Source organism: Carassius auratus, chromosome 34 (genome assembly GCF_003368295.1).
Source record: "Carassius auratus strain Wakin chromosome 34, ASM336829v1, whole genome shotgun sequence".
NCBI classification, from domain to species: Eukaryota; Metazoa; Chordata; class Actinopteri; order Cypriniformes; family Cyprinidae; genus Carassius; species Carassius auratus.
Genome location: NC_039276.1, coordinates 7,295,524 through 7,307,901, shown reverse-complemented (window position 1 = coordinate 7,307,901; position 12,378 = coordinate 7,295,524). Strand labels below are relative to the sequence as shown.

Below are 12,378 nucleotides of genomic sequence, written 5' to 3'. Positions count from 1 at the left end.
AAAATTATTATAATAGTAAAAATTGTCAGCTTGCATTGTCACGCTTCTTAAGTGTTGACAGTGTTTCTCACATGTCTTAATGCATAGAAATGTCTAAAACTGGGGAGCAAATTATTGTAGCACTAGAGTAGGCTAATGTTAATGCAAACTTGGGTTTGATTTAGACTTGAGAGAGGGAGAAATAAGAAATTCCAACTGTTGTGGCATCATCTATCTGTCGTATGTGGCTAAACCGAAATGAGCACGCACGTTCCTCCAGAGGAATGGGGTGGAAACCGCTATCGCCTGCCCGAGGGGAGGAGCCACCCGCTGATCCGCTTTCCCACTCTCGCTGCATGAAGTAGAACACTTTTAAGTCTTCATCTCCAACTTTAAAACCAATGTAAGGAATTTACTCATGGGAAGCTATTAAAGGGACTCACTTTCCGATGGTGACCCTGACCTCTTTGGCGTTTTATTTATTAGGAAGTCCGCCCGGTCGTCTTTATAATGGAAACGAGTTTTGCGAGAGGCGCTTACCGTGTGGTTTTCACGGGCTTTCTGCTTGTCCTAAATACTGTGATTACCGAAACTTTCTCTCCAGACACGGACACCGATAACCCATTGAGTAACGTTACCGAGACTTTTTCTATCCGAGCAGCTGGTTTAAAACAAACCTCTTCCTGGCCGGGGAGAGAGGCCACTGCAACAGCTGTGGATCTGTCGAGTGGACCGGGGGAGAAGACGGACATTCCCGCCAGTGTGTCCATCACAAGAGAGGGTAAGCCATACACGCGCTGTGATGCCCCAAAGTGGGGTCTAGATAGACAGCACACTGGGCTCTGCAAGAGTTAGTGTCAACTACAGCCGTAGCCAAAAGTTTTGAGAATTGCAAATTCCCTTTTCGCCATGAAAATTATCTTAATGCCAAAAACATCTCCACTATATTACAGCCTTGCCACAAAAGGACCCGTTTATGTCAGTGATTCTTTCATTAACAGGTGAGTGTTGATGAGGACAGGCTAGAGGTCATTCAGTCATGCTGACTGAGATAGAATAACAGATTAGAAGCTTTAAAGGGAGGATGGTGCTTGAAATCACTGTTCTTCTGTTAACTATGGTTACCTACAAGGAAACGTGCAGTTATCATTGCTTTGCACAAAAAGGGATTCACACGCAGGGATAATGCTGCTATTAAGGTTGCACCCTAAAACAATCATTTATTGGATCATCAAGATCTTCAAGGGGAGCGGTTCAGTTGCTGTGAAGAAGGCTTCAGGGCACCCAATAAGGTCTAGCAAGTGCCAGGACCGTCTCTTAAAGTAGATTCAGGTGTGGGATAAGGGCACAGGCAGTGCAGAGCTTGCTCAGTAATGGCAGCAGGCAGGTGTGAGTGCATCTGCATGCACCGAGAGGCCAAGACTTTTGGAGGATGGCCTGGTGTCAAGAAGGGCAGCAAAGAACCCACTTCTCTCCAGCAAAAATATCAGGGACAGACTGATATTCTCCAAAAGGTACAGGGATTGGATTGCTGAGGGCTAGGGAAAAGTTATATTCTCTGATGAATCCCCTTTCTCATTGTTTGGGATATCTGGAATAAAGCTTGTCCCGAGAACAAAATGAGAGCGCTTCCATCAGTCCTGTGTCATGCCAACAGTAAAGCATCCTGCGACCATTCATGTGTGGGGTTGCTTCTCAGCCAAGGGAGTGGGCTCACTCACAGTTTTGCCCAAGAACACAGCTAGGAATAAAGAATGTATAAAAGAATCCTCCAAGAGCAGTTTCTCCAACTTATCCAAGAACAGTTTGGTGATTAACAACCTTGCTATATGGCACAATTGATAACTAAGTGACTCCGGGAACAAAACATATAAATTTTGGGTCCATGGCCAGGAAACTCCTCAGACCGTAATTCCATTGAGAATTTGAGGTCAATCCTCAAGAGACGGGTGGACAAACAAAAACTCACAAATTCTCATTATGCAAGATTGGGCGGCCATCAGTCAGGATGGGGCCCAGAAGTTGATTGACTGCATGCCAGGGCGAATTGCAGAGGTCTTGAAAAAGAAGGGTCAACACTGCAAATACTTTGAGTCTTTGCATAAACTTGTTGTAATTGTCAATAAAAGCCTTTGACACTTATGCAATTCTTTATACCTCATACCTCATAAATTATACCTCAGTTTAATACATATATATTTATTCAATAAATTATTAGTGTTGTTTCAATTCAGTACATTGATTTTATTATTGTTGTAGTAGTAGTAATAACAGTAAAAAGAACTATGTTTTTATTATGCAGATGAAGCACTTGGTCAGTTGTGTACTCTGTGAACTAATGAGATTACTTGCACTCAGTTTTTGGAAGAGCATCTCGTTTAATGAATGCCCTACTTGGCTCATGATCATCCTAGTTCATAAACTGCTCCACTTTCTTGAGCCAATGAGTTCTTTTTAATATGCAGTTTATGTCAGAGATTTTTTTTTTTAATAAAGTGATTTAATTTGGAGAACTTCCTCTCCATATAATCTGTCCTGCTGACATTTTGGTTATAAGTGTGCAATTAAGTAAATCGTTTTAAATGCAGTGAATTAGCTCTGATATACTTTGTTTTCAAACATTTTAAATATATAAAAAATGGGTATTTAAAACTTTTTAATGCTATAATTTAATATTAACATTATGTTGGCCGTTAGTCACTCCTAGGTCTACATTTTAGAATTGGTCTTTAAAAAATCTGTAAGGACAAAAACATTAAATGGTAGTTCCGCATCAGAGCTGTTAAATATTTTATGAAATGGGTCAAAAGCATGTTTTCTTTATTTGTATTATATTGGAGTTTCAATGGAGGATTTGTTGACCATAAAGGTAATGGCACTCAATATGTTTTTTAACCACTCTGTTTAAATAGCCGGAATAGTCAGTGGTCCTCTTGATTATAGTTTTACCTGTGTATGAACTCCATGCAGGCAGTGACAAAGCTGTAATATGGACTGTGCTAGGTCAGCTGAAGGAAGGAAACAGCAGGTCCCAAAGGATCAGATCCCCTCCATTTTTAGGGCCCAAGCTTTTATTAGGTTAGCTGAGCAATTGTTCGCCACCCATAATCATTAGATCCGCAGTTACTTCTGAAAACATCTCATGTGGTTCATGAGGTTTCCCAAGGCTCACACCACATAAAGTGCACCCTGGTGGACATGCTTCTCAAATTTCCCCATTCCTGAATTTCAATTGTTTTTGCTATTTTGATAGTTTACAGTGCATAGTTTCCAACATGTTGTTCTTTATTTTTTTCAAATAAGGACATTCAGAAAAACCTTTAATCATCTCTACAAATACAACTGACTGGAGGAGGACCTCAGATGATTCCACTGAACGTCTGCAGACTGACAAAGAGTTTGCCCAAAATGCCACATCCCAATGGGAGGGTCCATCAGTAGCATCGCACAGCATCACCAGCCACCATCCCGTTACAGAAGTTCGAACAGTGCGAGAGGTTCCTGTAACGGATCTGAGAGATGTTAACACCACCGACTCGGTCTCTCAAACTGATAGCACCTACATTTCCACAACCAACCGAGTCAGAGAACACACGCTGCTCTCTCTGACCTCCAACAGCACCTCTGCGTACACTGAGGACTCCAACTCCTCTGATGCTGTCTCTCAAACCTCCAAGTGGGAAGAAAGAGTGTCGAGAGCCACCCAGGGCAAGGAGGAAACCGTAGAAGATGTATCTACATTGTCTGTTCAGACTGAGCCCACTTTTGAAGATCGTAATGCCACCAATGCAACTCAAGGCCACTCTTTGGAGACCAAGTGGTCAACGTTGTCCCACAGCACTGAGTCACAGACGGGACAATCTAATGTCACAGGACAGACCTTTGAGCAGGTGTCTGATAATGACAATCGAAATTCAACACCCCCTTTTACAATGATCAACAGAGATAAAGTGGAAGTGGACACTACATATGTGACTAGTGGGACATATTATACAGAAAATAGTGACTCTGTGTCATCTGTCCCACCTTTTACCTCTGGTGAACACAATGCAACTAGCACATCCCAACAGAGCCATGATTCCACAATGACTTCTCCACTTAATACTGAGGCTTCCACTGAGTTTTCTACTGGATCTGTCAGTTCATCTGGCCATCAGGAACCCGAAGGGTCTCCAGCCCACACAGTGGAGGAGACAACCATCCAGGGCCTGACCACTGCACCCCCACTGCTCGAAGATATAGCCACCACAACTGATGACTCATTTATGAAGTTGGTCCCAAAAACTGATGATCAGACCAGCACAGAAGTGGTGCCAACATCTGCCATGCCAGCAACTCAGAGGCCACAGGTGACAGAGGAAGCCACTGATGAGGTATCTACTTTTTACAGTTCTACCAACACTTCAACTACAACAATTCCTGCTGTCACCACCCATCAACTCCAAACAAGCACCACACCACAAGCGCAAACAGAACAAACAACCATCGTTACCACAGACGTTGTTCAGGTGCTGCGGACGACACCCACCACAGCCCAGATTCCGCTTACCTCCCCTACTGGTGGACCTCAGGCACCCAGTACATCTGATTCTGCTGACGTCACCACCCTGCACTTAGAAACCAGCACGGCAACGCCAGGGAACGCTACTGCACATGGCAGACGTGCAACAACACCTTACAGCAAGAGCCCTTCCACCAAGACCACTGTGGTGCTAACCACCAGAAGCGCCACAGAGATGGGAACGACAACCACACAGATACCTTTTAGATCAACAGAATCACCAGGTGTGTTTGACTTTTGGTATTTGTACAGTGACTTACAAATAGCATAATTAAAATCATCATTTTGGTATTATTAATGGTGCTCATTAAGGCCTCATTAAGGATTAAACAATATTACAGTTCTGACCCATAACCGATAAATGGGCAATATTAAATTTACATACAATAGAAATCTTTTGTAACATTATAAATGTCATTACTTTAATCATAACTTTTGAATGGTAGATTCAAAAGTTATGATTAAAGTAATGACATTTATAATGTTACAAAAGATTTCTATTTCAAATAAATGCTGCTCTTTTGAACTTTGTTTTAACAAATAATTACTTCAAATATGAAGCAGCATTTGAAAATATATTAAAATACAGTAGTTAATTTACATTGTAATGTTTTATTGTATTTTTGATCAAATAAATGCAGCATTGGTGAGCATAAGCAACTTCTTTTAAAAAACCCTAAAACCCAAATGCCCTAAAATGTTAAAAACTGTAGTGTGCATTTGTCTAAATAAATGGGAAAAAAAAAGAAAAAAAAAAACACTATAAGTGATTTAGGGTGTCACAGCAGTAAATGCTGTATGAAAAATACACATTTCATAAAGATTAAATTTAACAGTGTTATTAAATTATTAGTATTTTTTTTTGAGTATTTAGTGTTATTTTATGGAAAAAAAGATCAAAAGAACATTGAAGGCCACTGACTTCCATTATATGAACATGAAACACTGCAACGTTTCTCAATTTTTATCTTCCAACTAAGAAATAGAATCATTTGTGATGACAGAGTTTTCATTTTTTGGGTCGATTATTCTTGGAGTTTTTAAGCAGATGATAGAACAGACAAACAATTCCCTAGACTTACAGTAGACTGAAATAGAGACTTGGGTTTTCACTAGTAAGCATTACTCTAGTAACTGTATTGCATAGTGTTAAAAATTCTGTAGAATACCTTAGCAACCACACTTGTCATAAAGCTGATTTTTGCAAAAGTAAAAATCTTAACGTTATTAGTTGTTCCACTGTTTACATCTGAACAATTCAAACAATGTCTTTCTCCTCTGTAGATTATGTGTGTGGTCCTCAAACTTGTGCAAATGGAGGCAGCTGTGTTAGATCAGCTAAAGGAAGTTACCACTGCCAGTGTCTGCCTGCATGGACAGGACCCTTCTGCACGGAAGGTAAGAAGCCCACTTAAATGCACACTAACATCCAGACTGGACTATCTTTCATCTTCACAAATCTGAATGTTAAAAGTACAGTGACAAACAGAAACAGGAATTGACTTACCCATAATGCCAAAGCTCCAATGCTGTGATATCAGATTATAGGTTTTAACTATGTAAGTCACAGGCTAGACTACATATTGTGGCTTGTGTTAATGTAACCAATTATGGACAAATGTTCATCTTCAAACTTAAGTAAACTGGAATTATTTACCACATATAATATAATATAACATAAATACGTCTAATTATATTAATTTAAATGCGTCTATTACATTATATTTGTTTTCTTTCTGGTCAGTATTTCCATTTTCTACCATTTTTTTTTTTTTTTTTTTTACAAATTTGAAGATGATCACATAACATTTGTCCATTATATGAGTCCATTGAAGTGTTGCTTGTTTTCATCAGGGTTTGTGACAAAAATGAACAATGGTTAATTAGGCGGTGTGTTTTTCTGTAGATGTGGATGAGTGTGTGACTAGTCCGTGCCCCCAGGGTTCAGTGTGTGTCAACACAGGTGGCTCTTTCAGCTGTGAATGTGCCCTGGGCTTTGACTTGGAGGATGGCCGCAGCTGTACACAAGGTAGGTGTTCAGTTGTCTACATATAAATATATTTTGGCGATAACCTTATGATACCCTTACTGTATTTGCTTTGGCTTTACCTTGCAGTGAAGACATTTTTGGGCACTTTCACCATCAGCAGCTCAATGCATCTCAGAAGTTCAGGTCTGCATGAGCTGCACAGAGAGATTTTACAGCTGGTATGCATCATTGTACTGCATCTGCATCCACCTTACAGCCCTACAACCCTCAGCCTTTCAGCCAATCTGCTAATGCAGAAACCAATAGAGCACGTTATTGGTTTAACATGATAAGACATGCAGTTGAGGTTAATTTGATACATTTGTTTATTGATTTTTCAGCTCAATGCCTCACTCTCAATCTTCCATGGTTACAGACGCTCCACTTTGGATAAAAGGTACGTTTCTACTGATCTTCCAGAGACCAAGCAGGAATAGACCAAAAAAAACAACTGTACTGGGTGCGTGGCTAATATTTTTGGTTTTTGAAAATGCACCAATGTTTACCAAGGCTGCATTTGTTGGATCAAAAATATAGTGAAACCTGTATTTTAGAAAATCTGATTTTATCCCTGTGATGAAAACTGAATTGTCTTCAGCCTTTACTCCAGTTTTCTGTAATTGAAAACCCTACTTAATATTTATGTGCAATGTGGTGCTTTTTTCAGGAATCTTTGATGCATAGAAAGTAGGGATGCACGATATTGGATTTTGGCCGATATTCGATATGCCGATATTTTCAAAATAATTTTGGCCGATACCGATATCGATATATATACAAATATATACTGATATATTTAAAAAAATCCATGTATCTCTTCTGTACTGATTCTACCATAAATTTATTATTTTACAAATGTAGACAGACATTCACATCTGAAAAACAGGTCAATTATTTCGCTTGGAGAATATCGGTTTGGCTCATCGGCAGAAATATTCATATCGGCCGATACCGATAATGGTCATTTTAAGCTTTTATCGGCCGATACCGATATTGTGCCGATATTATCGTGCATCCCTAATAGAAAGTTTTAAAGAGCAGCATTTATTTAAAATGGGTATCTTTTGTAACGTTATAAATGTCTTTACCATCACTTTTGATCAATTTATTGCATCCTTGCTGAATAAAAGTATTTCTTAACAATAATTTTACCAATCCCAAACTTTCTTATAATCTGTCCATTCTCTAATTGATAAAGCATTACATTTCCATCCAAAAATGATTATAGTATGATACTGTTATCAGTAGAGATTTTGTTCATATCACCTTCTCGTTGCAGTGTTTGTCATTTATTTTATTATTAAATGCAAATTCATTTTCATGTAAATTTTACTTTCTAACTTCAATTCAGGGCATTATTTTACTTTGTTCACTCATGTGACTGTAAATGCCTTATGCAGAGATGGAGAAGGTGTGCAGATCTTAGCAGTGAACATGTTTTCGCTCCCCACCAATGTGAGCAGCACAGATGTTTACAACAGTATCCAGATGTCCCTGAGCAACTGTAGCCGGACGTACTCACACTGCACCATTAAGCTTCAGCACCATCTCTCCTATCGAGGTACCACTCAGCACTCATTGTATTCATCATACTCTAGTCTCAGATCCTTCCACTCTGTTCTTATCCTCCACTCCGCCACTTCAGAGATAGGATAATACCAGTCTTGAGGCCCCTGAAATAATATTTTGTCAAGCTCTTTGTCCTGCTGTTTATCTCTGGGAAGCCATTTGTTCTGAAGCACTTGTTTCTGTTTAGCGGAGAGCCTGTGTTTGGCCCAGAACACCAAGTGTGATTCGCAGTACTCTGTGTGCACGGACACTAGTGGAACCCCATACTGTCAGTGCCACCCAGGATACTTTAAAAAGAATCCAGGGGACATGACCTGCAGAGGTACAACATGCATTACAGTAGTGTCTTTTCAATTCTTTGATCGAATACATTTAATTTGTGGGACTTTGCCCCCACTGTACAAATATATTCCAAGTTTCTCATTTAATTATTTTTTTATTTCATTAAAAATTTGCTGTGTTTTTTAGACTGTGGAGATGGACGCAAACTTGTTAATGACAGCTGTGTTGAGTAAGTATGTGTTTTTTTAAAATGCATTTTAAGTAAATATCCCTGTAAACAACCATTCTCTCGGCTTCATGAGGTGCCACCTGAGATGCTTTTTAAACAGTTTCGAAGGAGTTCCTATTTATGCTGGGCATGCTTGTTGCTTGTTGGCTGCTTTCTTTCACTATTCGGTCCAACTCTTCCATTTCCACTCACATGCATTAGCCTTTAGATCAAAAGCTTTTTAAGATCACGGGAAACAAATTTAGTTCATTTTGTCCAACATTTTGTCTGGTATTGTGTATATGTTTTGTATGTATGTGTTTTAGCAGAAAAAAAGCTAACTTCTTTTTAACTTCCTCAGGTGCATGTTTGGATTTGGAGGTTTCAACTGCAATAATTGTAAGATTAAGTTTTTTTTTTTTTTTTTTTTTATAAAATATTTAATATTAAAATATTTTAAATGAGCTTTTTTTAATAACGTAATTATTTAGCGGTGTGATTTATATAAAGCTTGTTAAAAATTTATCATTCAGTTAAACTGTATTATTTTCAGACTTGTCAATAAATAAAATAACTTTGTAGGTAAAATGATCTTGTGTTTAATAGTCTATAAGCTGATAGCCGTGGTGGTCTCTTCTGCTGGAGGAGCTCTTCTGTTGATTGTCGTCATTGCCCTCATAGTTACTTGCTGCAAGTAAGACTGTGATATACTGTATATGCAACAGATAAATATCTTGGGGAATTTTAAACTACAAAAACGTCTCAAAAATATTTTTGTTCATTGCATTTTCAGAAAGGACAAAGATGACATCAACAAAATCATTTTTAAAAGTGGAGACCTTCAAATGTCGCCCTACGCAGAGTTTCCTAAGAGTAATCGTGTGTCTATGGAGTGGGGCCGAGAGACTATTGAGATGCAGGAGAACGGCAGTACCAAAAATCTCCTGCAAATGACAGACATTTATTACTCGGTATGTGATCATATTCGTTCATAGAGAATTCTAATGCAGGAAATTAGCATTTATTAATGCTTTGGTTTCTGATTTTGTCTAAAATTGAAGCTCCACCGTGGAATAAAACATAAAAAAGGTATTGGACTTCTTTTTTTTTCTCACAATTCAGACTTTTTTTCTCTTTTTTTTTGTTGATGTTAACTTGCAATTAACATCTCACATTCTGTCTCAATTTTTTTTTCTCAGAAATTGCGAGAAAAAGAGTGAAATTCACAATTTGAAAGTCTAAATTATGATAAAAAATTTGCAATTGTGGGGTGGGGTGGGGGGGTTGAATTGTGACATTAAAAAGTTGCAATAACCATTTACATTTAAATTCCATGGTGGAAATAAGCTTCCATAGCCTCAATGTGTTTAAATTAAATTATGTCCATGCACATCCTGAATTGGTGAATTTTGTGCATGATTCGCTAATATGTGACTACAGTATGTACTATCTCTCTTTAAGCCTGCACTGAGGAACTCTGACCTGGAACGTAATGGTCTGTATCCGTTCTCCGGCCTCCCCGGTTCGAGGCATTCCTGCATCTACCCAGCTCAGTGGAACCCTTCCTTCACAAGCGATGATTCACGGCGAAGGGACTACTTCTGACAGCCTTACCCAGAACGTGTGCAATTTGAGACGGCAGATAAGCCCTCCCAAGATCTGGACCAGATCTTGGAGCTGAATACTTACCACTAAAGGCCTTTGAATGTGAAAATGAGCTGGCAGGAAAAGACCATCATCTGTGAGACTGGAAGTAATCTACAGAGGCCTGTCGGGGTCAATTTAGCATTTGCACACAGTCCTACAGTAAGACTTTAATTTCTGGTGTGGAGCTGATGCGTTCATACTTCAGTGGAAGTCAGTGAATTTAGAATAACATATAAGATGCCTGAGCTACAGTATAACTTTTATATTATAAAAGTTTGCACTATGAACTCCTCAAACAGATAATATCTCAAATGGAAAAAGCCATAAATGTATCCTATTTAAACTAAGAATGATGTACCCACATTGTCTGAACTGAGTTTTGTGAGTGATGTGGTATCTAAACATCTGTTTGTTTATCTTTATTCACAGTTAAAGGGATAGTTCACTCCAAAATGAAAATTTTGGTATCATGTACTCGCCTGAAAATACCTATCATTCCTCGGTGGAACAACAAAGGTTGTGTTTAAAACATAACGTCAAAGCTGCCCTTCACTATAAAATCTTTTCAGACTCTTTTTCATAGCAGATGGATTCAGAAGACATGGATTATAAGTCTTATTGAGCATTATCTGGATGTTTTATGATGCTCTTTGGATGCTCACCTCTGGTCCCCATTCACTGGTCCAGCATTGTATGGAATAGAGTAGTGTGAAGATTGTTTAAAACAATATGAGGCCATTATTACATTTTTGGGGTAAGCCATCCATTTAATGCTTAGTAGTGGTGTTGTTTTTATCTGAGAAATGTTGTGAGATGTAAGCTGGAGAATTAAACTTGTGTGAAAGCTGGTAGGACTTTGAAACACAGTATTACTGGATTCAGCATTCGTGTGAAATGTAGCAAATATTGCCACAAGGTATTACCGTTTGTTTGAGCAACAGTAATAATCATAAAACGCAGTGCTGCCTTGTTTTTCTCCTAATTTATTTTATTTAAGTTTTGCGTTTTAGATAAACATACTGTAGTATTATCTGAGGACCTCCAATGTGTTTGAATGAATGCTTGGTGGTGCATGAGATGGACTTCACCTGGTTCCAGGTGTCCGTTTTATTTGATCTAATGTGTGTTCTTGTGAGATGTGCTTTATTTGTAATCTTTAATATCAGAGACTGCTTTCATCATTAGCATTTTCCCCCTCCTCTGTGGATGGACACTTGAATCTGGCGTTGTAGTCAGAATTGTGTTGTAAAATAATAGAGAAATAAAGTTAGATTTCTTATGTTTGTTTGTTTTAATTGTTAATTTCTTTCATTTTAAACAATTATTTACTCAAAAGTGATATCTGACCCTTCACTAAACCCAGCCTTAAAAGACTGAGCTTATCTTCGACAACCTTTTGACCTTTTGGCAGCAAACTGAACTGGTTCCCGCACAAGGTGCGTCTCCTTCAGTACTATACACTTGACTTTGAAAATAGTGCAGTGACTTTAGGGCACTTCATTTTTACATTCGGCCTGAGTATTCCATTAAAATCAATTTTTCAACAGAAAAAAGGAAGTCATATGTTTTGGAAAGTATGAGGGTAAGTAAATGAGACAGAGTGACAGTAAATACATTTTTTTGGGACCATTTGTGCACCAACGTCCAGAGTCATGTGGTGCCCTCTGGTTTTCGAAATGCAAATAAATGCAGATGGCTGGAAGTCATTGTCTGTGGACAAGAGTAAATGCATTTATTATGATGAAGTCATTAAAAAAGTGGAAATGGTTCAGATCGAAACTCATTTCTATTTCAAATAAAATTTTTTGCAGTATTTTGTGCATATAAATGAACTGGACTTAATAATTTAATTTTTTTTCCTGTACATTATCTAATCCAAATGTCATGTTTCATAAATGTGTTAAAACCGTTAACAAAGGGCAAAGGGCTTTAACACCTAGAAGTGCAATTATATTAAAACTAGGTAAAAATTATTTAAATGCTCAAGTAGTTTTATTTTAATTGCCTACGTACAAGTTTTCTTATAAAATAAACGTTTTTTTATTATTATTTTTTGTTCTGTTATCATTCATTGTTTCATGTGATATGTGACTGGTGGCATAT

At 38.2% G+C, this 12,378-nt stretch overlaps 1 protein-coding gene across 2 annotated transcripts; it reads left to right on the top strand.

Annotated features, from left to right (window-relative positions):
* The first annotated feature begins 248 nt into the window (after positions 1-248).
* LOC113053036 (protein HEG-like) lies at positions 249-11,558 on the top strand. 2 transcript variants are annotated; one of them, XM_026217647.1, is made up of 13 exons: positions 249-760; positions 3,283-4,764; positions 5,825-5,938; positions 6,447-6,569; positions 6,657-6,748; positions 6,911-6,966; positions 8,033-8,130; positions 8,326-8,460; positions 8,607-8,649; positions 8,990-9,027; positions 9,235-9,322; positions 9,422-9,599; positions 10,090-11,558. In XM_026217647.1, the coding sequence occupies exons 1-13, from the start codon at positions 490-492 to the stop codon at positions 10,231-10,233; spliced, it is 2,862 nt and encodes a 953-aa protein (XP_026073432.1). In that variant the 5' UTR covers positions 249-489; the 3' UTR covers positions 10,234-11,558. The 2 variants fall into 2 exon arrangements, with proteins under 2 accessions (XP_026073432.1, XP_026073431.1); XM_026217646.1 differs by having other exon boundaries at positions 252-760; positions 7,970-8,130.
* The last annotated feature ends 820 nt before the right edge of the window (positions 11,559-12,378 follow it).